This window comes from Mauremys reevesii, linkage group 9 (assembly GCF_016161935.1).
Source record: "Mauremys reevesii isolate NIE-2019 linkage group 9, ASM1616193v1, whole genome shotgun sequence".
Classification (NCBI taxonomy): Eukaryota; Metazoa; Chordata; order Testudines; family Geoemydidae; genus Mauremys; species Mauremys reevesii.
Window position 1 is genome coordinate 74,284,482 of NC_052631.1, and position 26,811 is coordinate 74,311,292.

General features: G+C 39.0%; 1 protein-coding gene across 6 annotated transcripts in view; it reads right to left on the bottom strand.

Moving 5' to 3' along the window:
- The window catches only part of DACH2 (dachshund family transcription factor 2), a 492,287-nt gene that overhangs the window by 51,593 nt on the left and 413,883 nt on the right, over positions 1-26,811 (bottom strand). For 4 of the 6 annotated variants that reach the window (XM_039489730.1, XM_039489727.1, XM_039489726.1 and 1 more), the window contains 2 exons: positions 23,534-23,669; positions 21,829-21,909 (listed from right to left, as the gene is read on the bottom strand). In XM_039489730.1, coding sequence (XP_039345664.1) covers positions 21,829-21,909; positions 23,534-23,669 — 217 coding nt within the window. The remainder of the gene's footprint in view (positions 1-21,828; positions 21,910-23,533; positions 23,670-26,811) is intronic. The other 2 variants (XM_039489729.1, XM_039489728.1) reach the window with 1 other exon arrangement.

Here is a 26,811-nt window from a genome sequence, read left to right on the forward strand (position 1 = left end):
CATGTCCCAGCTCTTAACATTGAAAATATGATCCATCTGGTGTGTGTCTTTATGGGTTACAGACAAGGATTGCATTTTAAAATATTTTCATGCTTGATTTTTACATTCAACATATCAGGTCTAGTTTACTATGCTATTTCTCTAGGACTCTACTGATCAACAGAAAATGAGGGGCATTACAAGAGACAAGTGACTGAAGTCTGAACATGTGAGAGGTGAATACTGTTATTTGTTGTTTAAAAGGGGTTTGAGATGAATAGATGTTAACAAGGGAGAGAAAAGCTTTCTTTGTTGAAGTTTGAAACACTCTGTTCCTTCAACTGAGCATGGAAAAACCACCTCTGCCAAATCTCTACTCTTTCAAATTCAAGGAATCCTCTAGCAAAAACAGGGAATTCAAAATCCAAGAACTGATATTCCTGATACATATCTGTGGTTAAAAACAAGCAGAAAAATACCTTTCAGTTTTTCTTTAGCAGCAAAATAGGGCAGAAGAGCTTTTTGGTGTATCCTTTTGTAGGTCATTTTAAAAATAACAAAATGTTCAAGTTAATGCGTAGTGGATTCACTCTGACTTTCTGTACCATGCTTCCATGCTTGTGTCTTTATTTCCCAAGGATCCACTGCTTAGACGAGTGCATCGCCTGCACTGTATTTAGTAGAAAACTAAAAATCTGATCACACACTGGCATGTGGCCAGGGTTTAACCAGCTGTGTGTGTGAACAAGAGTTTCCAATACAAGCAACAAGAGTCTTCCTTTTGATAAGGAAAAGCAAAAGCTACATTGCTAAATACATACACCACTCAACAACAAAGGCCACTGTAGAAGCAAATCCCGCCCTAGATTTTGAGGCTACCGAGATGCCTCTAGAAGTAGAACCTATGCAGCTTGAATGTGCATGGGTAGGGGCGGGATTCTGCGGACACAGAGGTGGTCTGCTGGTGTGAAACTCAGCTGTGTTAGGGCCTCCTGCACACTACAGAGATCCTCCTCTTTCCCCTGCTACACTCCCCATAGCATTTCTTGGCTCCACAAACCCCACATGGGGCGGAGCAGACGACAGCCTGGTACTCATGTTGCCCAGAATTCAGACCTAAATATAGAGTAAACTGGAGCATGGGTTGTCCACCACCAGCTAACATTTTTAAGAGTGATAAACTTTGCCTAAACTAGGTATTAACCTGTTTTTAAACAGCACTTCACTGAAACATGTTTTTTAAGCAGTTTTTTCCTACTTTAGACAAGGACTATGGGACTGGTCCTATAAGGTGCTACCCCCTTTGTTTAGCTCTCACCAGGTAATAAAAAGGTAATAATTGGAGATATACCAATCTCCTAGAATTGGAAGGGACCTTAAAAGGTCATTGAGTCCTTCACTAGGCAGGGGGCTGGACCAATTTTTGCCCCAGATCCTTAAGTGGCCTCCTCAAGGATTGAACTCACAACCCTGGGGTTAGCAGGCCAATGCTCAAACCACTGAGCTATCCCTCCCCCAGATATGGCTACACTGCTGTTAAAAACCTGCAACTGGCCTGTGCCAGTTGACTCAGGTTAACAGGGCTTAGGCTCAGGGGCTGTTTATAATTGCAGTGTAAACGTCAGGGCACAGGCTGGCTCAAGGAAACTGCGAGGTGGGAGGGTCCCAGAGCTCAGGCTGCAGCCCAAGTCCAAATGTCTATGCCACAATTAAATAGCCCCCTACCCTGCGAGCCTGAATCAGCTGGGTGGCTAACTGCAGTGTAGACATACCCACCAGGTGCTTAAACTTTCAGGTGAGTACGCACTGACTGTTTATAACTTAGACATGAGACAGACATTTTATTGTTTTTCAAATAATTTTCATAAACCAACATTTGTACAATTATACAAAGTTTAAATCCGTTTAGATTTTTTGAATTATTAGTGGATAGATTTTCAGATTTATGTAAGCTGATAGCCCTGCAATTCCTTTAGATTTATGTGGTTAAAATTCATTGTTATTGCTTAGAAAATGTAAGGTTAAGTAGCTAAACTTTTCTGAATTTGTTTGCAGCTGTGACTCAAATGCTACGCTGCAAAGGGTTATCTTAAATTCATCTCCTGGTGAGAGACTGGTGATAAATTCAATTTAAGACATTTATAAAGACAACATTTTATCAGAACCTTAGGAAGACTAATAATATATTACTATATTAAAGTAATAATCCTAACTGGGCCTAACTCTTCACTTAGTTTTGATATTATCTCTATTATTTATTCCTTGAAGGAGAATATTAAACACAGTAGAGTTTGCAAATTTCCACTAATGAACAAGAAAAGTTCATTGGAAGTACTGAATTTTATGAATTAGAAAGTAAGCAAATTAGATAGAAAACAAGCCACATGCATCAAAACCCATCATGTTTGTATATTTGACAATAGTTTATTTCCAATTATTTATGACAATTTGGGATAGGAGAATTCATTCTGCTTAGTTTTTATTCAAACTTGAACATTAATTGATTAGTTTATATTCCCCATGTGAAAAAAAAAGGGTGAAGAAAGAAACAGAGATTTTAAAAATTTGGTGAAAGAACACTGAAAAATGAGGCTGAGAATGGAATAGGGTAAAATAAATGCAATGAGACTATGATAGTGAGAGACAAAATCTTATGAAAAAATAGAGTATTCATCACATACACTATGGACACCACTTGTACGAGCATTATATTTGAGGTGCTCATTCCACCCTTATACATAGCACAGGCTCTCTCTAGGCAGAAACATAGTTATCACATTTGGGGTCAAAAAACTCAGGCCTGGTGGTGGAACTATGGTTGATACAGGACTCAAGGATACCCTCCAGCAACTGAGAGCACCAGCAACTGGTGCTCAGGGTTTAGCCCTGAGCACCACTCAGAACATCCTCAGGGCTGCTTTAAATTATGCTGACTGGTAACAGCCCTCCAGCAGCAGTTCTACTGGTCAAGGATTGTCAGCGCACACAGTAGTCCAGCCTCACCCCCTACTGCTTTCAATTTGCCCCCTACCAAAGTTCCCAAGAGCAAGTGGTACAGAGCTGCTATGCTGTATTCATGCCACCTGGGGACTCTCCTGGCTGTTCAAGCCCACAATCAATCCCCTGAGGTAGGACAGAGCAGGGCAAGGATCTAGCTGTGAGACAAAAAAAAAAAAATGTTTCACACCCTAGTTTCATCATCATTTCTCAAAGCCAAAATGTCTTCAATGTGGTTCAAAAACCTCAAACTCCATGAGGCTTGGCCATCTCTAATGACAATATCTGATAGTATACTAGTAAATGTTCTGCAGTTCATTTTGTAATGGTAATGAAATCTGATTAATGTGAGACCTTATTACAGGTCAATATTATTAATTCTTTGCAGAGAAGGCGGAAGAATATTGCTGGATTTGCAATAGGATGTGCAGATTGGCAATGTGCAGATTAGAGAGATACTATTGTATCTGTGAATCTACATCAATATTCACTCTGTTTCTTGATGTTTTCCAATAAGAACTTGAAAGGGGACCTTGAATACTTTTTTATTTATATTCCCTCTCCCCCCACCATCCCACCCTGTGCCCTTCATTGCTGTCCTTGTGACATCTTTCTAAAACCAGAAAAAAAAGCATGCTATTAAAAATGCCTTTGCTACAGTATGTGTTAGCACCATTACAGGAAATAATTGCTGCTTGGGATTTCTAGCCAGTCAATTAACCCCCAATTCGCATCTCAAGTAGCAGAGCAGGCGCACAGTAGATAAAGGGTAGGGGTTCAAGCCTCAATTAGGATGATATTTTCCCTAATAATTTAATATTTTGGTCAATTAAGTCCCTTAACTCTGAATTAACTGTTACAGGAATTGTAGGAGCAACTTCTCATTCAAAGGTTAGTTATGGTGTATTGTAGCTGGGCCTGAGTACTAGACTTATTCTCACGCAAATATTTTCAAAACTGCAGGTCAATTCTATTTAAAGGGGGAAAAAAGCATTCTCTCTTGGAACAGGAAAAGAAAATGTCTTTCTACCGTACTTACTAAACCACAGTATACTTCTACATCTGCTGTGTCTTCTGTGCCAAAGACAAGGTTATAGTTATGCAACAGATCTATTAGAAGTAAGTTAACTACTCCACCACGCACTCATATCACTTGTCATATTAAGAAGGATTTCAGCATAGATCTTTAAATGACTAAACTCATCTCCATCCTACTTAGCTTGTTTCACATATTGCTAGGCATAGCAGCTTAGAATATTAGCTTGCTTTCCATCTGCTAGTCACCTAGACACTATCAGTTTGTGAAGTACTTTCTTGGTACTCATTTTCAGAGAATAAAGTCCTGGATTGCCTCATGGGAAGCAAAGGACATATGCTGATGCTCTACAGATACTGAATTGCCGCAGAGATGAATTTTTCTTGGACAGCATTCTGTTGAGTAGGTTCTGGAATCATATAAAACAGCCACTTGCAAAAAAAAGTAAAATGGTGAGTTCCTCGGCCAAATCAGTGATCTTTCTTCAACTAATTATTTTTTTCTTGCTCAGAATGAAAACAGTCTGTCTTTGAAAAAAATCTGTCTATCATTAAAAAAGAAAAGTATTGCAAAGTTTTTGAAACAACTATAACAGATGTCATAGTAGTTGAAAGTACAATTAGAAAGCACAACGCCGCAGAAATAAAACTTCAAACAAAAACGGAAAGAGCTCTTTGTGCACATCAATAATTTAGAATGATTTAAGAACTGTTTTATAGATGCAAGTAGAGCTCTTTCTGTCCATATATAATACACTTTCAATACATTGAATGTGGTCTTTATAGGCAAACAAAAAGGGATACGGTCCTTTTAAATTATTTTTAGGATAATTGTTTCCTCAGCAAACATCATTATTTATCAGTTTTGAAAAGAAGCCAACCGCTAACAGTTGAAATGCACAAATTTTGGCACACAACATAGAAAATGGTAATCTCTCCCCTTTTCAAGAACAGTTTTGCATCTATTTTACACATTTGTCAAGTTCTTATCTCAAAGCCCATGTAGTGTTACACAGTTCTATCAGAAATCATTATACTCCATTTCTAATCATTTCCCCATAGCTAATTTGGTAACATAGAAAAGGAAACATTCATTGCTACCAGGTGTAGTTACCTTCTTGGCTGCTTATGTAACACTATAAATTGACTCCAGGGATTTGGGTGGAAAAGATTTAATCTTTGTTTTTCTCTTCTTTGTATTTATTTTCGTCTCTTGGATTCATTGTATCTTTTTAATCTTTTTTCTGAGATAACCAAGCTCATGACAGTGGTATATATGCTCTAGTTTTTACTTATTTGGGTTAAAGATCTCTCTCTGTCTCTATCAGAGAATCAGCTTCATGGGTTAGATACATACAATAGCCAGATTATCCCTTTTTTGTTGTGAAGGATGCAGGAGAAAGATGAAGTGGAGGGAATCCCCGAAAAGATCCCCTCAAATTGTCCTTACTCCATCATTTCGGGGGGTGGGTGGGGTGGAGAACAGGAACAACCCATAAATGCCTGCCCCAAACCTGACACAGCCTCAGGGATTTATACACATGGAGAATCCATAGAAAGCCAGTTGTTTATTTTGTTTTTAAACAAATTATATTATTGACTCTAGATGCCCATTCTTTGTGGCAGAAGTGTGCATTCAGGAGGGATTTGGATGGTCAGGAGGATAATTTGTGCAGAAAAGTGTTCCAAGTGGAAAACAGCAGTGCAGGAAGTGATGTGAAGTAGTAGTGGTGGTATTTAAGTAGGCTTCAGGCAGTAAAGGAGTAAGAAATGGGAAGAGAGTGACAGGCAGTTATACAGAGCCTTGCGGGTGAGGATGAAAATCTGGTCCCCCAACAGCTTTCACTTATGCATGTAAAAATCTGGAGTAATTCCATTTAAGTCAATGAACTTTTAAGTGAGTGGCGAGTCACACCCCAGATCTTCAGAGTTTTGGAACTTTCCAGAGATTAAAACCAGCAACACATGGAATGCCTCTGAGCCAGGGAAATATTTATGTACCGGTAAGCAATCTGGATAGCACAACCAACCAAAGCCAAGCAGAAAGAGCAACACATCTGAAATAATCCCCCAGTGTGATATCTCCAAAGGTAACAGGCTTGTTGATGGCTGTGGAAAATTAGATAGGGGACAAGGTCAATAAAGGAAGTTGACAGAGATCAAGGAGCCTGCTGAAGTTTGGAGAGAGAAAGTTATGCAAATCAAATCTCTGAAACTTTAGGTTTGCCCAGCACTACAATTTGTTAGCCCATACATCCACATAGTCAGACCTCACGGGTCAAAACACTAAGAAAACAACATATACATATATTAATACACTTTAGACTGCACACTTATAGTGTCATAACAATATTTTTCAGATGTTGGAAGGAATCTATCATCTACTTTTTGTGTATGATAATGCACATAAGTTGCATATATACACACACACACACGGTAACTGAAGCCTGATTTATATGATTGTTGACATATACTATATTGGCAGTAAATATTACAGAACATTATTCTTTATTCCACAAGAAAAATAACTTGTATATTATAGGTAAGTACTTATTAACACTACAAGAAAATGTGCCCCAACTAATTATTTGATTAGATTTCGATATATTGTATTGTTCAGAGACAGACTAGTAATAAATATTCTTGTAAAAATAAAACTGCCTTTTACTAGCTCACTTTATTAACTTATAAACATTGAATAGTTTTATCTTCTATCAAAGGGTTTTGTACTGATTCCCATCATGTAAGTCTCTCCCACTGCTCTTCCACATATTTATTATTAACTTTGTTTTAATTTTATGACAGTATTTTGTTTTCTATGAAACGTGGAAAACACAAAGAAAATGAACTCCTTCTAAAAAAGTAATTTTTCATTTCTCCTTTGCATTTGAATCCCTTTCTGTCTGTAATGCCTAAAGCTACATGACAACAATATCAAAAGTCAAACAGCAACTGGCATCCTTTACTCTGTACATTTCCTTCACTCTTTTGCCTGGATGGCAGAAAAGCGAAAACCAGCAACACTGTGATCACTCTCCTCCTTTAAAAATAATAATAACAACAAATAATAAAAAATAAATAATAATAATAATAATCCTGATTGCCAGCATCCTGATTGTCAGCCTTCAAAATTATTCTTTTAAAAATAGGGCTAGTGAACTTGTCAGATCACACCACTCTCATGTACAGCCTGTTGGTGTAATCTGACAAGTTTACACCAACAGCAGGTTTTTTGGGGGGTATAACTAATTCATTGTACAGTCTGGATAGGTATTGGAGAAGGAGCAGAATATGGGGGAATGAACCAGTTTGGAAAAGTCTTCTCAACCATTTTGCATATTTTTTCCCCAAACATTTTTAGGGGAGAGATTACTTTGAGAGGGAGATACTCTAACACAAAACTGAAAGGACACTAAGTTGGATCTGACCAGGATCACAAAAAGACAAAATAAAACATGTAGGGTTTCCTCTTCTCATCCTTTTATGTTTGTTTTAATGATTCCTTCCTAATACTCATTATTTTATGTACCATTCATAATATACGTCTTGTTCATTTGCTGGCTTCCAAGCTGTGGCACCCACACGTCTACTTCAAAAGTAATACTAAGCTAAAGTATTACAGTAGTAAGAAACCAGAAAAGAATACCAGATATAAACCACCTTATACAGTGCTGAATTTACAGAAGACTGCAGGGAGTGGCTTTGTGTAGAGATAATTCAAAGCAGGTGCTTTTTGTTCTTGTACTTTTAAATATGCATTTTTAGACCAAAAATTGCCTTAAAAGCATATTTGTACATTGCTTCCAGGCACCTATTCTATTCTTCCAGGTAAAGGACAAACTATTTCAAATATGTTTACATGGACTAATACTAAAATATTACTAATAAAACTGCCCATCACCAGAAAGAAAAATGGCTACAATGAACAGGTACTTAGTACAGTAGTGAAGTCCCCTGCCCACTACCTCAACATGAAACCTAATTTCCTTGAAATCGTAACCTGAGCTGGCTATAGTCCGGACCTCCCTATGTTCTGCAGCCCCAGTGGTTTTTGAGGTCAGTGTACAGGTCACATCAGCTCTGCTAACAAGATATCATGCATCCTAATAGATGTAACCCAATGCAATGCCTGAAATATAATGAAGAGCACACTTATTCTAGATTCATGCCTTTCTATCAATTTCAAGCATAGATAACTACCAATGAGAAGTTTGTTCACTTTCTTAAATATCGGCAGAAGTGTTTACTACTTTCTATGCCAGGAAATTATATCCTAGTAGGGTAGGAACACAAGTATTTTGGAAGTGCAAGTAAAGGATGTGTTTGTATTCCCAAACCTCTAGTCATCAACAGAAAACAGATCTGTGGGCCTTGATACTACAGCAATGGATACTTTACAAACAAGATGGAGGAAGAGAGAGAGAGATCACGTTTACAAGGTGCTTATTCTGCTCGCATGTAAGATGTGACATAGGCCCTAAAGGAGAGGCGGGGGGAGGGGTGTCTCTTAAAATACTCAAAGGGCTATTATTAAAGGAGAGAGAGAGAAAATGTGCTCACTGCAACTGGATGCAGCGAGTCCTTGGCTGGCTAGAGAAAGAAACTAGTGGCTCTTTACAGAGCTGCATTCAAAGAAATTGTGAGGGGGAATGGGATACTCAACTGAACAGTGCCGGGGTAGGGAGGCAGGCGGAAAAGGAACTGGCAGGACCAGGGATGGGGAAACGCTAACCCAACATGTGTCCAGGGAAGGAAGGTATTTGTACATCATGGTAGGAATTCTTTCCTTCTACCTCAAGCCAACAATATCCCCCCGCTAACCCATGGGTCAGAGTAGGACCGGGTTACCATGATCATCTGGGGGCATTACACTAGTTGCCCTGTTCCTTTGGCATGGAAAGGAATTTTTCCCACTCCAACACACTGGCCAGGTCGGTGGGTATTTTTTGCCTTCCCCACAGCTGGTCACAGACAAGGGTTTGGTCAGAAATGTCACAGAAGGTTTTCCAGGTGTCATTCAAATATGAGCCGCTACCCCAGAAATGCACTCTGGCCACAACCCCTTTCTAGGCCCCAGGAATGCCGTCTACTCTGGATGTGGGTTCAGGAGAGGATCATATGGGGCCAGATCCACTGGTACCACATCAGCCACATTTTCCCCTAAGCAGTAGGAATCCTCAGCAGCCATTTTAAGGTGACTTTCTGACTTTTTGTGCCACAGGAGTGATGCAAAGGGGACAAAGCAGGGAGTCAAGAATCAGTCTCTAAACTCTAGAATCCAATTACTATAACTATTCTCTGAAAAATGAACACACTTTACTATATTTCATTATAATTAATTTAATGCTTGTGAAGGATTTGCAGCCCTAGAAACTGAAGTTCTCTAATGGACCATGTAACAGTTACAACATGGAAAGCATCAAAACAAGTTTCTCCACATTGCTCTGCCTTACCTAAACCTTACCTAAAGGGACCACTCTCTTGGACTGGTCAGTTTGGTCAGTCATCATGTTTATTCAACACGTGGTCTCTCCTCTGTGACTGGAAATGGACAGACCACCAAGACTCATTATAGATTAGTTACTAAACACTCATCGGACAGGAAAGATTTTCATTCCTCTAGCCCTTTTCTGGGTTCAGAACAGATACCTCAAAAAGTCCCAGATCCCATTACCAACACTAGATGGTGAGTCATCTAGTCACCATTTCTATATAATATATAACTGATATGAATGTGTTGTCAGAATCTGCAGTTTTAAAATAAAAATATACTGCCAATTATAGTGTGTTAATCAAGATTTTAGTGAAGTTTAATTGGGACATTCGCACCTATCTATGAGTATCATAAAAGACTTCATAGTTAATCTAACTCAGAACATAACCATTGCAAATGTAACATAGGGTTAAAAGTGCAATTGCCACAGATTTCTTTGAGATTATCCCAGGTACTGCAGACATTTGGGGAAAATTACTTAATTATTATTATTTACTTAATTAATAATGTTCTTTTACCTTGACCACAAATCAGATGCAATGAAAACTACCAACAATTTCTTTTCTGTTAGTTTACACCTTCCTTAGAAGCAGAAATTGCTAGCTTCTAAAAAAGTTTTCCAATGAAGAATGGTGTTTGACCTCAGCCTTCATTGTCCTTCCTGACATCAGCAGTTTTTCCAGTAAAATGTGCTGTTAGGGGAAGCCAAACTTTCGAAGCGGGATGGTCTAATTCAGACCAGATCAACTCATATTGATGAATACATCATATCAGAAACTAAACCTTCTCAGAATGCATGTCTGAGCAGCATAGGGACAAAACTCTACATGATTTTGAAGATACAGTAATGGAGACAATAAGAAATTCTTTGCAAAATTCTCTGCCAAATCTAGCATCAGCCCTTGAAGCCAAATCAAAAGCATGTTTAGTAAAAATGTACATAGAACTCCAGGTTGCAGCTCTGCAAATTTCAGTAACCAGGATTTGTTTAAAGCAAGCAAAAGATACTGACAAAGCTTTGGTGGAACAAGACTGTACCACTGTAAGTACAGGAATTTCTGCCAATGTGTAGCATTGAACGATACATTTTTAATCTATCTAGAAACAGTCTGGGAAGACACAGTATAACCCATGGTGATTCTTAGCATAAAACACAAATAATCTAGATGAATATCTGAAAAATTTTAGATCTATTTAAGTAATATGTGAGAGCTCTTCTTGCACCACAGAATGTAAAACAGATTTCCCCTCATTAGAATGTGTCTTTGGGAAAAAAATACTAGCATATTAATTGTCTGATTGAAGTGAAATTCAGAAATCACTTTTGGGAAAACCTGCGATCAGATCTAAGAACCACCTTATCTTTACAAAAAGATATAAATGGTAGATCAGCCATCAATACATTTAATTCACTCACCCATCTGGCTGATGTTTGGCAATAATTAATGCCTTAAGAGAGAAATATACAGAGAACTCTCTGCCAAGGGTTCAAAAGGTGGTTTCATGAGTGTAGGTAAGGCCAAATTAAGATCCCAAGGGAATACAGGATTTCTTAAAGGAGGATACACACTAGACAGCCTCTTCTTAACTGTATTATGCACATACAGCAATCTACAATCAATCAAAATATGGTAAATTGATATAGCTGCCAAATGAACTTTCAAATGTGAGTTAGATAACTCCTCTGTTTTTAAGTGCATTAAATATTCCAAAGCACAAAATTTGGAAGCTGAGACAGGAGAATCAGATTTTCCCTGCATCCGAGCCCCGAATCTAGACCATTTTAAATAACAACACTTTCTGGTAGAGAGCTTTCTAGAATTAAGCAGTACAGTTTACACTGACAGGGAATGTGACTGTTCCTTCTCAGATGGAGTCGACAGAGTCTGTCAAAGGGTATGTCTTCACTACTGGCCCGATCGGCGGGCAGCAATCGATCCAGCAGGGATCAATTTAATGTGTCTAGACTAGACCCAATAAATCACTTACCGAGCGTTCTCCCGTCAACTATTGTACTCCAGCTCAGCGAGAGGCGCAGGCAGAGTCGACGGGGGAGTGGCAGCAGTCGACTCACCATAGTGAAGACACTGCGGTAAGTACATTGACTTCAGCTACATTATTCAGTTACATAGCTGAAGTTGCGTAACTTAGATCGATTCCCCACCACCCCCAGTGTAGACCACACCTAAGAGTGGACAGAGTCGAAGTCTGATTGCCCAAGCCATCAGGATCCAGATGAAGTATCCTGTTACTGAGGCAGAAGGTCTTGAGACAGAGGAAGACATGGAATATGCAGATAGACAGTTGAAACAGAATTGTCAACCACTGCTGACACAGCCACGCTGGAGCAATCAGAATTATCTTTGCCCTGTTCTAACACATCTTCCTTACCAACTTCTGGATTAATGGAAAGGGAGGAAAGCATAGAGAAGGCCTCTTCCCCAGTGCAGAATGAAAGCACTCAAGATGGACTGACTATCCCTTCCCTCTCTTGAGTGGAAACAGCAACACTTTCTGTGGAACCTTATAGCAAATAGGTCCATCTCTGGCTGACCCCAACTGGAAAAGACGCCCTGATTCAACTGATCCTTCAGCACCATTCATGCATCTGACAGTTGTCCCTGTTGAGATGATCTATAACCACATTGTTTTCTCCTGCTAAATTCAGGACCACTGGATAAATGTCCTGAAGAATACACCAGTCCCATAATCTGATTGCCTCTGTACAGATATGAGCGCAGTGAGCACTGTTCCCCCACCCCCTCCACCAGCTGTGTGTTGACATAATGCATAGCAGATGTATTGTCCATTAGTACTTGACGGAAGGAGGAATGATCTGAGGGCCAGACTAATAGCGCTTAACTCCAACACACTGATGTACAAGCCTCTCTCCTGAGAAGTCCAGTGACCTCAACCTGTAAGATGACTCAGATGTGTTCCCACTGACACATCAGAAGTTACCCCTCACTGAGGGTGAAGGGGGACTGAACTGGACATCTCTGAGAACATATGGTCTAACTAGCTACCATGTCAATGAATCCAAAATATTTCAAGGCATGCTGACTAACATCTATAAATTGTCCACATTTGGTCTGTAGACTTGAGATATCCAATGCAGCATTGGCCTCATTCTGAGACATACAAACAGAGTCACATAGGTAGCAGCTGTCATGACACCTGTGAGATCCAGAAAGAAAATTACATTCTGAGTTTGATGTATTTGAATGTTTAAAACATATTGAACAATTTTAAAAAAATCTGTCATCTGGTAGAAAAGGTTTTCCCTGCCACCAAGTACCATATGGAGCCTATGAATAAAATTCTCTGAGTTCAAACAGAGGTTTACTTTCTCATATTCATAAGTAATCCCGAGTCTAAAAAATTTGTAAAAGCAATGTGGTTTAACAGATCCGTGTGAACAATGGCCTTAAAAAGCCAGCCATTCAAATATGAGCCACTACTCCAGAAAGGCACTTCATAAAAACTCTTGGTGCTTTGGACAGGCCAAATGGAAGCACCTTGTAATGGAAATGGCATCACATCACCACAGAATGAAAATATTTTTGATGACTGTGTCAAATAGAGATATGAAAATATCCATCCTTTAAATCAGGAGTCACAAACCATTCCCTAGCTGAAAGCAAAGGGATTATGGAGGCCAGAGTGAACATGAAACAAACTTCCAAATTTTCAGGTTTCTTAAATCTAAAATTGGAGGAACTGCCCCCTCCTTTTTCTATACCAGAAAGTATCTAAAGCTTCCTCAGGTGTCCAGATACCTCCTTGTCAGCCCCTATCAAAAGCAACTTTTGCACCTCTGAATGTAGACTAGCTTCATAGAAGGTTCCCTAAAAAGACCAGGTTAGGGGGAAATTAAAGAACATAGTTTCTTGAACTTTAATGACATAGCCCTTCTCTATAATTCCTGGAACCCATTTGTCCAATTTGCTGATAAAAATGGGCTAACCAACCTCAAAACAGAAGAAGGGAAGGGACTTTGCTGACTGGTTCTTAATTTTTGATCCTCATATCAACTCTGAAGCTTCCTGTTCAACCAAGATGAAAGGGAGAGAGCAGTTTGCTTAGATTTAAACCTTGATTTAAAAGACTTCTCTCTGTGTTGGCTCTGGAAAGATGTAGCCTGCTGTGCTGTTGTAGACATCTTTGATATGATGAAAAATAATCTGAGAAAGATGGCAGATAATGCTGTCTCTGATAAGAGAAGGAAAGAGCAGAAGGTCTTCTAGAAGAAATCAAACCCAAAGAGCAGGACATCCGTCTTGTGTCCTTCACTTTTTTCAGCCGCTCATCCATCTTTTCACTGAAAAGACCATCCTCTTCAAAGGAGAGATCCTCCACTTTAATTCTAGTACAGTAGAACCTCAGAGTTACAAACACCAAAGTTATGAACTGACCAGTCAATCACACACCTCACTTGGAACCAGAAGTACACAATCAGGCAGCAGCAGAGACAAAAATAAAAGTGCAAATACAGTACAGTGCTGTGTTAAATATAAACTATAAAAATTTAAAGGGGGAAGTAGCATTTTTCTTCTTCATAGTAAAGTTTAAAAGCTGTAGTAAGTCAATGTTCAGTTGTAAGCCTTTGAAAGAACAACTATAATGTTTTGTTCAGAGTGACGAACATTTCAGAGTTACGAACAACCTCCATTCCCGAGGGGTTTGTAACTCTGAGGCTCTACTGTATCCAAAGAAAAAGCAGAGGACTGTCTCCTCAGCATAACTACAGAAGTCAATGCTCTAGCAGAACAGTCTGAGGCATCAAATGGAGCCCTGAAAGTGTACTTTGCCACATTTTGGCCTTCCGTTATAATCACATCTGCCATTCTCCTTTTGTCTTTCTGCAAATCCTGCACAAACAGTGCCATGTTTTCCCACAGGTGGAATTGATAGTGGGCCATAACTGCTTGGTAATTTGCCACCTTAATACCATGACAAGAAGAAGAGACTACCTTTCTCGCTAGGGAATCAATCCTTTTCCCTTCTCTGTCAGCTGGAGTGGAAAGTGCTTGTCCAGACCTCAATCTACTACTGGCTTCAGCCACAGCCAGTGAATTAGGTACAGGGTGTATGCAAAAATATGATACCTCTAAGGGTATCTGTTATAATTTGTCTGCCCTTTCGAAAATAGGCTGGCAAGAGGCAGGGGTGGAGCAAGCAATCTTAGTGGGCTGCAGCCAACCACTGAGAATTGGTATTGACATCGACATCCTACTCTTGGAGGTAGTTCTAAGAATGTTGGACACCGAATGGGAGGTTTCCCCCACAGGTACTGAAGAGAAGTTCAATGTGGATGCCATGCAATCCACCAGGGCATGAAACTGCAGAGCATCCGCAGAAGGGGAAGAGGCAGAAGCTCATCTGGTGACAAATCAAGATCATCATCATGTCTTCAAAAAAAAGATGTCATCTTCTTCCTCAGATGGAGTATGTGGCACCCCTGTCTGGTAGAAGTGGATCTGAGGTTTTCTCCCCTGCCAGACCCTTTACAGATGAAACATCAGGAGGACACTTGAAAAATTTCCCTGGTGGCCTCCAATAACCCCAGCAACTGGTATTTGGGAACATACCTGCAGGAAGAGGGCCAAAAGGCAGCATGAAATAAGGGGAAACAGATCTCTTTATTCTTCCTCTATCCTACTCTGGAAATGGATCCAGCCTCAGATCCATGATGGACTGCACCAGAACCAGCAATGGACCCGGAAGATGGAGAGAAATAAATGGCGAGAAAGCTCTTCATTGAGACCCTGTAGGAATCTTAGGAGGAGGAAGAGATAGAGATGGATCCAGAGAAAAATTAATAATCTCCCATCTCCTTTTTTTCAGGTGAAGATGATGCAGCCCTCAAAGCTTGTCTCTTCCTTGAGATCATCTGTTTCTTACTCAAATCCGAGGAATGCTTTGAAGCAGAATGGTGTACATCAGCCACCAAAGTAAAAGTCCTCCTCTGATCCAAAAATGGACCTGGAATCTGAACAGGGGTCAAAGCTGTATCTGAACACCTGGATGGCACAGGATCTGGTGAAATGAAACCCCATGACTTTTTTTTAACTCTAATATATTATTTCTTTCAACTGTTATGAAATGACCTAAGAGTCTGTAGTGTGCATGGTGAGAGATATCAAAAGGAACATGAATTTATTTTTAATTTGGGAGTCTTCAATATTTCTCAAGAGGAACATTCACAAGAAATAAAAATTAAATATTTCTTGTTTCACAGAATGTCTTGAACATGTTGTGAAATACTGGTATGTTGACAACACAGCCAGTGCGTGAATTAAGATATCCCATCATGAAAATTTTGAATAGGTGTTGACATACCCTGTGCACTTTCTGTATTTCACAGACACTGTGTATTTCAGCTTCATGCCCTTTAGTTCTTTTCTTATTCCTTGTACACTCCATCTGGATGCTTTCAGTTTAATTGTTGGAAAAGTTCTGTCTCAAGAGAGCACATCCTTCATATAGCATGGTGCCAGTTGCTGTTTCAGGTGGTCTGCACCTGTTTTTACTCTTCCCCTCACACTTAAAAAACCTACTCCTCCTTTGGCAATGATTAATTCAAACTGTATAGAAGTCTGTTGTCATCTAATGAAATGTGTTAAACAAAACAGCTAATTTTTCAGTTGCCTCAAGCTTCTAGTCAACTGTAAATATTTCTGTCACTTTCAGTAGAACTTCTATAGATACCTCAGCTGACAGAAAAGATGCAAACTCCCAATTTCCCTTTGAATAATATGGGAAGAGTTTTTTTCAAAAAAAAAAGAAAAAGAAAAAGGAAAGTAATAGGTACCACAACTCCACAACTCTGGAGACCAAACTCTCTGTAGAAAAAATAGAACATATCCCACAGGGCTTTGCCTAAGTGCCTAGAGAGTGCTAGAGAGCAGTTTCCAGAACTGGGCAACTAATTCAGAGCAAATAATTTTTTCAACAAATGTAGTCTCTTTTTCAGCTACAAGTATAACCATGAGCTTGTCAAACTATCCCCTGGTTCCATTATTCACATTTATACAACAACTTTTTCTTACTAGATTTTTACTTTGTTGTTCAGTTGTGAATAGTTCACCGAGAATATCTGATACTTGATATTCCAAATTTGTGCTGTGATGGTTAGTTGTGTCTGGCCAAAAGATACAGTATTGTTTCTGTTTAACTCAGTCAGGGAAAAGCTGAGGCTTTAAACCTCTCAGGGTAAGGGAGCAGTTTTGACAAAGGTAGGGAACAGGACTACGGTACTAAATAAAATTTTAAAACTTTTCTAGGAAAGCACAGGAATCTTTGCTAGAAAAAATAGGCTACTGCATGATTTATTGGTTGGCTTTATTATCTGGGTGGGATTTTTAAAAGTGCTTATCATTGACCTAAATGTACCCCAATGACTTCATTAGGAGCAGAGGTAGGCTTTGGCTTTTTATAAACTTACCCTGGGTACAAGTTTAAATTAATTTTTCTCTTCATATAGTCACACATAATAACAGCAGGCTCATGCATGATCCTAGTTGTGAAGGTAATGGCCAAATATTCTTGTCTAGCTTATTTAATTGTCTCAGTGATAGGTTTCTGGGGAAGAGTTTGGGAAGCCTATTCTCTGCTGGGTTGAGCACTGACCTGTCCCACACAAAAGATACCATCTCCATTTGAGCTCAAATATTTTCTGCAAATATTTGTGGAAAATTTTTGTGAGAAATTTGCCCAGCTCAGCTAGTTTCCTTTGCAAGAGCCCACCAAATAATTTCAAATAAACTACAAAACAACCCTTAAATATGGTTTTCAGCCACATGTAATATACTGGCTAGTATGTATAACCACAACAGTCATCCACCAAAGGGAACTTCAGAACTGTTCAATTCAAGGATTAAAAGCCCCTCTATAATTGAGAGTTTATGCTGTTTCTCCTCTAGCAAGCTAAAAGTTATGCACATGTTTAAATACCCTGAAGAATCAGGAACTATATGCCAGCAGCCGCAGTTTTATTACTCGCTACTGACCCTACTAAATGTGAATTGCCAGCGTGAAGGTGAAAATCTCTGCAACCTATCACTAATCCTCTGTGCCATCTGGTGTCCTGACACCTTTGTGGTATTTTTATTAACATAAAATGATAATCTGTAACGTATATTATACAGATCTGCATATACAGATTGCCATACCATAACAACAACTGGGCTACATGTATTTTAAAGCTATTTTTCTCTTCAAGAGTAACTCAATCAAAATTATTTTGATTAAAGCATCTGTTTCTGACATCATTCTATACGATGGGAGAAGAAAATGCCTGAAAGTTGCTTATTTTAAAGTGTATTACAGCAGTCACTGATAACAACTAGGATAAACTCTTATTGTTTCTTGTGCTGAGATCTTACATTAGCAACTCCAGCGCTGAATTTTAGTTAGTTAATTTTCATTTTGTTACTCCCCTAATTCTGTCAGAATGCTCAAATTTGTATAAGTTATAAAAAGGTGTATGTCACAAAAAAACGTTGAATATATGTCTTCAATAATAATTTCTTCATTGTCTGAAAATTTCCAAGTTACAGCAAAGCTGGCATTTTATGGCGTGTACAGCTATAAATCATTTTTAAATCATGATGATATTACTCAAAACAGATGTGAAAACATATGTTTGCCACGGTTGTATAAAGTGCTTACTTGTCATACTTAATAAATGTTGATACTTTTATTTAACTACATTCCTTCCTAATCTTTTCTCTGGTAAATATATTTTGCCTTGCTAAAGGCAGTGGCAGTGTTTGAAAAATGAAGCTCACTGTTTATACAAATGATATCTGTAGTATTTACTGAGCAGTTCAACATATATCACCATCTTCTATTACTGCCACACCCAGATGTGCTAAAACTATGATCTCATGGAGAGGTGTGACATGCTGCTCTCAAATATGTTGGTACAAATTACTGTGTAACTTCTAAAATCAGCTAATTTGCAGATGCACAAATTCTGCAGTTCATTTTTCATGTTATGTGGCACTGTGCTGTCTGGGTGTAAGAACCTAACCTTTGGGAATAAAGTTCATGTTAAGGATGAGATACTTTAAGTGAGGAATAATATTGTGACATTTGCATAGCACAAGAGAAAGGCGTAGGCTAGAAAGTTTATGGGCTTTCAAAAGCCAATCATCATGGGGCAACCGTTGGATCACTATAGCTAAAGTAAGATAGAAACCTCCACTCAATGGAGATATCACCAGGAGCTGTAAAATAAACATGGAGGCCAGTCACCATGCTAGATGTGAATTAAGTCTGGAATTATTTGGATATACAGTATTGCCAACATTCGTAATTTTATCCTGAATCTCGTGGTATTTAGTATTTTTCATAAAGTCTCAACTCCTGGAGTCATGGGATTACAGGAGGGTTTTAACTTTTTTAAAAAGAAGTTTCTATACCTCATGGTTTCAGAGAAAAGCTTGAAAATGTGATCCAAGTGCACCATAAAGGCTGAAAAATGAAAAGGCAAATAAAAATAACCTCTCACCCCTTTTAAAAAAAATCTTATAATTTTTTAGCCAAACTCAGGAATTTTGGGGAGGGCCTGAGTCAAGATTTTTGAATGGGTTGGGTAGACAGTAGTGATCTGGAATTTTTGTTTGCACCAATCTTTAAACAGCAATTTCATCCTAAACATCCTTCAAGCACTTGTATATGATACATGTATATATATGTGGCACTTAGTGGGTGAAACAAAGCAACACTACACACAAATGTAGGAGAAGAAATGAAGATTACTATATAAATTGAAACTTCATGGGAAGTTGGCTAGGACACTGGTGTTCATACCCCTGTTCATGCAAAAAGTTACAAGGGATATTAAATGACTACAGAAAGTCTGGATTTCAGTTTACGTTCTTAAAATGAATTTTATATGGGATTTGGGTTTTGGGGTTGACTTTTTTGTAGTTCATTAAACTATACAGGATGTGCTCTGCCTTGAGTGACAGACAACTGCTATCAGTCAAATATATGATTTGCAATCTGGAGCCTCATAGGGCATATTGCATTGTTTCACTGAAAAATGACTAAACATGTGGCAGGAAACCATGCATGCTTCAACAAAATTAAAATCAACCACACTTCCAGGTTCAGACTAAAATACTCATCTACGTAATTACTGAAGTAAAGGCAGGTTTCAGAGTCACAGCCGTGTTAGTCTGTATCCGCAAAAAGAACAGGAGAACTTGATGCAAGAACAGGACTTGCATCCGAAGAAGTGGGTATTCACCCGCGAAAGCTCATGCTGCCAAACGTCTGTTAGTCTATAAGGTGCCACAGGATTCTTTGTTGCTTTTACAGATCCAGACTAACACGGCTACCCCTCTGATAGGAGAACTTGTGGCACCTTAGAGACTAACAAATTTATTTGAGCATAAGCTTTCGTGGGCTACAGCTCACTTCATTGGATGCATAGAATGGAACATATAGTGAGGAGAGATATATACACATACAGAGAGCATGAAAAGGCGGGAGTTCTTACAGTTGGTAGGGGAACCCCCACTTTTTCATGTTCTCTGTATGTGTATATATCTCTCCTCACTATATGTTCCATTATATGCATCCGATGAAGTGGACTGTAGCCCACGAAAGCTTATGCTCAAATAAATTTGTTAGTCTCTAAGGTGCCACAAGTACTCCTGTTCTTTCTGAAGTAAAGGCAGTGTGTTATCTTAAGAAGGAAGGTGTAGTGCAGCGGTTCTCAACAGGGGGCAGTGCGTTCCCTCGTCTCCTGCTGCTTCAAGGGGTTGAAGCTGCTCCTCAGCTCCCAAGCCCCCTTTGGTCACGCGGACGGTAAGAGCCACCTGGGCAGGGGACCTGGCTCTGTGTCTGGCAGAGCCCCCAGGGAACAGGGACCACAGGGGAGCCCTCCCAGCACACAGCCCCTAGCTACCCTTCTCTCTGCACCCAGAGCTACTCCCCTGCCTGCACGCAGCCCCTAGCTATTCCCTCCTTGCACTCTGAGCTACCCCCTGCCCACACAGGCCCTCACTACCCCTCCCTACACCCTGAGCTACCTCCCTGCCTGCACACAGCCCCTAGCTACCCCAGCATCCTAAACTGTTTTCTAACTTTTTGAGGTGAGCCCCCCAACTTTGAATTATAACTTTTGGTTGTGTCCCCTACCCCACAACCCAGGCAGGCTGGGTGGCCTGCTGAGGTGAGTCACGGGGTGGAGTGGCACTCCCTTCCCGGACCCCGCCTTGCGGAGCTGGCTCGAGCCCCACTGGCCCACCCGAAATAGAAGTCAAACAACACCTGTGCCCAAGGGTTGCTACTCCACCCCACCAAGGGTAGCTACCCCCCCTCCCGCCCGGAGCCCTGAGTCCCCCCAGTCCTGCTGGGCCCTGGAGTTAAAAAGGCTGAGAACCCCTGGTGTAAGTACTATGTATCTACTGGTGTTGGTTTGTTCAACACTGCCTACACAAATGCAAACTGTTAGGGGAAACAACAGTGAAGGACTTAAGCATAAGGGCCCAGGGGGCATATGAACTCAAGGTATTCCATGAACTCATGATGAGTTCTCAAATGAACTCAATAGGGCCCATCATTGGGTTCCTTGAGGAAGAACTGCAATGACTAGAGAAACATCAGGAAATGGGTGAGGAGGAGGAAAGGGCAGTGACCACTAGAGACACAGATCATTAAGGTAAGAACATGCATTCTCTCCCCCAGGGTAGAAGAGGTCAGGGGTCTAAAGAACCTCTTCTCCCTGCCTGCCCTGACTCAGCACCGCTCCCAGAAGCAGCCCACAGGTCCCTGCATAAGACTGAAAGCTGCAGAAGCCTCAACTCTTTGTTGACATTAGCAGCAGGGGGACCTAGTTAACATTTGCCAACAATACTGCCCCAAACTTGAGCAACTGAGTTGACTGGTATGACTTTTTGCAGAAAACAAACATACTGCCTAAAAAGCATTCACAGAAATTAAATTCACATGCACAAGTATTAACACTGAAGGTGCTTCTACACTCACCCAGTAAAGGAAGAGAAACAGTACCAAGGAGCTAACCAAATATTTGTAGAGAATTATTCATAATCAATAAAATTTAAAAGATTTGCCAAATATTTCTCCAATAATGAATAAATACAAAGAAATACAGATCTTATTGTTTATACTTCCTAAGTAGAAATACGGCTAAATTTATTAGATACCTCATTCATTGCAAATTATGTTTTCAGCTCTATAAATATAATATTATGCCACTGGATATATAGAATGTGGGCAATGCAGGTAAAGTGCATTATTAATTTCCTTACACATGCAGTATAAAAAACAATAAATGATTCTACCTTTCTCCTTTTGGAGTTTTTTTAGATTGGTCCCAGTATCTTGATCAATGAGTTCTCCTTCTCTGGCATTGGTCAGCATAGCTAAAAAAATCAGAGTGCACAACTCTGTAACACTGCCAGTGAAAAAAATTCCCAAAATACACAATGAAAATATTAAATGACATTTTTTCTGCCAATATTCTGGCAATTTTGTATTCTTATACAGCGAGTTCTTAAGTGGTGGGCCATTTTTTGTCATCTACTAAATTCCAAATCTTCAAAATTTACAGCAAAGTATTAACATAAATAGCAAAAGCAAATTTGCTTAAGTTGATTACACACAGACACCAGAACAGAAGAAAAATTACCACTGGGATGAGTGCAATTTCCTAGAAAATGCTCAAATTAACTAATTACAAAAGTGCTTCATAGAAATCATTTTTGGGAAAAAACATGTTTAATAGATGAGAGGATTTAAAGAATCAGTAATTATCTATATTGCAGCTAGCTTAAGAAAGAAATACAGAGAGATAGATGGTTAGCAACCCAAATTGATGGATGACAACTAAAAGACAATCCTTTTTTATGTTGAAAGAGCAATTCTTTACTTACCACATGGAAAATCAGTGAGACATGTTAAGTTTATGATTTCAAGATGCTTACTTTCTTTGTTCTTGTTTGATTAAAACATTACCTTCTCCACAATTAACTGATTATAGAATTTGAAATCACTCCAGATCAGGAGAATTGCTAAGAAATTTATGTTAATTCTTTAGACAGTGTTTAACTGGAAATAGAAAAAGTTAAAAAAATATTTATATATCCTTCTAAAACCAGCACAATATGGGCGAACATCACTATTAGACATAGAAAAATATTTTGGTTCAGCATAAATTTAGGTGCTGCCTCAAAGGATTTTTTTTTTTGGCAACAATACCGTAGTTGTTAATACCTAACACTGTTGGACCACAGAGGATCTCCAAGTGTATTATTATTAATAATCATTTATATAACAACGGCATCAAAAGGCCACAGTCTGGATCAAGGTCTTATTGTGCTGGGTGCTGTACAAACAGATGAAGAGACATCGCCTGCACTGGAGAGTTTTATAAGCATGAATTAATTGTCAACAATATGTAAAATGAGGAAATATTATCCTATTTTGCAAATAAGGAAACTGACATGCACAGGGATTCAGTGATTTGCCCAAGGTCAAACAAGCTGTTTGTGGGAGAGCCTGATCTTATGTTTCCCAGAACTGTGTTTCATCCACAAGGCCATCCTTCATCTAAATAATGCGCAGACCCTGATGCCTATGGTGAAAATAAAAAACTCTTATGACAATGGAAAAAAGTGGGGTTTTCCTTTATTATAGACATGATATCATTTGCTGAGTAAAATGTTCATTTAGAAGGACGCCATGAGACATGTATGTTATATCATAGTAGGGGCAATATACTGTGACACTGAGTTGATGTGTGCATGACATGTAGTCATCTGATTGGTCAGGCTTTCTGCAGTAATGAACAAGTATGAGAAGAACAGGCAGCTTTATAGCCTGTATTCTAATGCCTCTCTAATTGTTTGAATGATAAATGACTGCTTCACAGAGTCAGTTTTACAACTAACACTGTCAATTTTCCTTTAGTATTTTTCACAGCACACTTCTCAAACCCACAGAATAGTTGTCTGAGTGAGGGGAGGCTGGGAATAATAAAGTACCAACCAATTCTATCTGGTGTGTTGTCAAGTTGGGATGGAGAGCTGGACACACTACTGCTCTGATGCGAAGAAGCATGACTCCCAGGCCTCTGACTATCTTCCAGAGATGGAGCAGGGGAAGGGCTGTCTTGAATCCTCTCCTTAAAACAAAAAAAAATAATGGCTGTTAAACTGGGCAGTTTGGTTTCGTTTACTTTATGTACGCATGTTAGTTCCATGATATTAGAGAGACAAGGTGGATGAGGAAATATCTTTTATTGGAGAGCTTCTCTCTCTCATCAACAGGAGTTAGTCCAATAGAAGATATTACTTCATCCACCTTGACTCTTTAATGTACTTAAGACTTATCTAAAATAGCAAATCTCCTTTTGAAGGTAAATTAATTCAGCTCCTTTGTGAACTCACATTCAAAGACCCAGTACAGTCTTGCATACATATAATATCTGGGCACCATGTAACTACATAGGTATGACACCCTTATCAGCATGACATAGCAGCTATTGTGTGGCTTGCTGACTTTTTTTTTAAAGATATTCAATTATTTGGAGTACTTCTTATTTTGTTACATTTTCATCCATTTTAATACAAAAATGCATATTCCTCCTCAGTACATTTCTAGTTTTATCTGTATCTATAAATGATACAGAAGAGTCAAATTTCAAATACCAAATTCAGATTAAATTGGCAATTTCAGATTCATATAAATACTAATACTAAACAATTGCAAATTCATAAAAACAATCATTGGTCTGCCTGAATAACTTTCATTAGTCCCCATTAAAGCTGTATCAGCCAGGGCATGCAAAAGTGCACAACATTTCAGTGTAAAGACAAAATTTCTCTAAAACTCTAAAAATGTGCTCTAAAACTCACAGGAGGAATCAAATTGCCTTGAATATTGGTGTGCCACATCAGGACTTGGGGTTGACTTTCTGATGCAAATTTGTTGTCACCTGGCCAAAAGGTTCCCAAAAGAACCCCCCTCCCCCACAAAGACCTGCTTTTAATTTTTAAAGGGCTCTAAAATTCACATGTATCTGGAGATTGTCCTGAAAATAAAGAGTTATGGTAAAACTAATTTAACACTGCACATTCTGATTTTTCAGAGGTTTAAGTTTAATAGATCAGAGGATTTGCCAGCTCTAGGCAACGTTAACTCTGCATTAACATTTTTTAGAAGTAAATATAAGAATGTGCTTGCAAAACCTAACATATGCATGTGCACATTTGCACACAAAACTTCTAAAATGTGGCCCCCAGTTCAAATATACCTGATACTTTGGGTAGAGAAAAAGAAGTAAAACAAAAAATGGCAAAATTTTCCAAAATTTTATCCATAATGAAATTCTCCCACTTTGTCCACCTGTAATAACAACGTTGTATGCATTGTTTTTTTTCCCTAGAGCTTTCACAATTATAGCTGTAACACACATTTTCATCAGTTGTCCCCTCCCACCTACTCCCACATCCTATAACCAATGAAAATCCACTAAAAAGCACATATTACAGGCGGAGACTGTACTTTTTCTGAGTCTTTTTCTCTGTGGCTCCTTCCAAGAGGTAGACTGCCTATAACACTTCAGAGGTAGTATTGAAGGGAGAGTCCCTGGCAGTATGGTTGCGATGGAGCCATGCTACGAGGAAGGTGGATAGGATTACGGAGCTCCTGAATTTGTAGACAGTCCTGGCCTCTGGCAGCTCCCTGATATCCATGTGTTCCGGAAGCTGAATTCTTTGCCTCTCCTGCGAGAAGGAGAAATTCCCCACCACTCCACAGTATAATCTGGGGAAGCTCTGAGGATAACTTTTCAGCTTTCCACCCTTTCTGGTCATTCCCAAAGATTTTTCAGTGAAATTGTGTGATCTGGCCCCTTCTGACCATGTGCTAAGAAGCTCAACAGTGACTGAATTCCCCCTCTTCCCCCCCCCCCACGAGGTTGGGGTAGAGAACATGACAAATCAATAAAATGCCTTTAGAAGCAGATCTGTAGATTCTAAGTCTCTCCATTACTAATGATTAACTTAATAGTTTATGTTCATTATCTGCTGCTGTAACTCCTTAATACCAATGGCAGTCTGGTTAGTGTGTTCAAAATATTCTGTTACCCATTAAAACCACATCTCCAAAATACACTCAACTTTATATTTAGGGATACATTGTAGCATGAGGCACAGGGAATTAAGGAGCATCTCCTTTTAACAATAATGGGTGGCGTTTGTCTATTCCAGTCACACCACACTGAAAATGTAGCCTTGAATGTGTTTTTAATAGGATAGTTATTATACATTAAATAACAACTGAGCTTCCGAATCATGTAACAGATGCATATCTATTACATAGCTGTTAATTCTCAATGGATATGTTTTCACTAATTATCTGTTATTTAATGAACATATAATAACTAATAAAACCTAAAGAGAGACTTCTAATTGCAATAGTCTTGGCATGCTAATTAAAGATGTTTATTAAGTTTTAATAGATATGAATCTATTATGGGGATGTCAAACCTCAGCAGCTTTAAGTTTTGAAAAAAATCAACTGTTTTCAGCAAGTAATATCCAACCATTCCAAATCTTACAGCAAATCAGTACAATGTCAAAGCTATTGGCCCATTGGCTTTCCCCCCTCTATGCTCTGAAATGTCCTGCAAAGGAATTGGGAATTAGTGGCTGCTGAGGAGCCTTCATGCCCTGGGTTCCTGGCTTGAAATTCCCTCTGTTGTGTCACATTAGAAGGCTTCCATCTACCCCCCTAGAGGTATCTTTACTAATCAATGAATATTACACATACAGGCCTGATCTCGTTGGTTCTCTGTGCATGGACCTTCTATTAAATTTAATCAAGTAGCAGCTTTAGATGGGACCCAGGTGAACAAAATTGTGACTTTATCTTTAATTGTTTCCTTTTATTTGTAATGGCTTACTTGACATTAGTCACATCTTGTGTACCTAAAAGGGTCTCTACCGTTGTTTCAACTCAGAATGTTCAAATGATAATTTGCCACAAAAATACGTAATGTACCTATAACAAACATGGGAACAGCCAATGAAAGAGTTTGCCAACTGCTCTACAGAAAAGATCTGAACTAACCAAATTATTGGACATTAACACTCAGAAATCACATATACAGCAGTATATGCCATCCTTAAATGAAAATTATTTGAGTAATTCAGAAGTTGATGATTTGGAAAAATAGAGGATTCTAGCTCTCTCTGATAACTGCATTTTCTCATTGTCTGGCCATCATCCTTTCCTTAATCATTTGCAAATAATCCCAAACC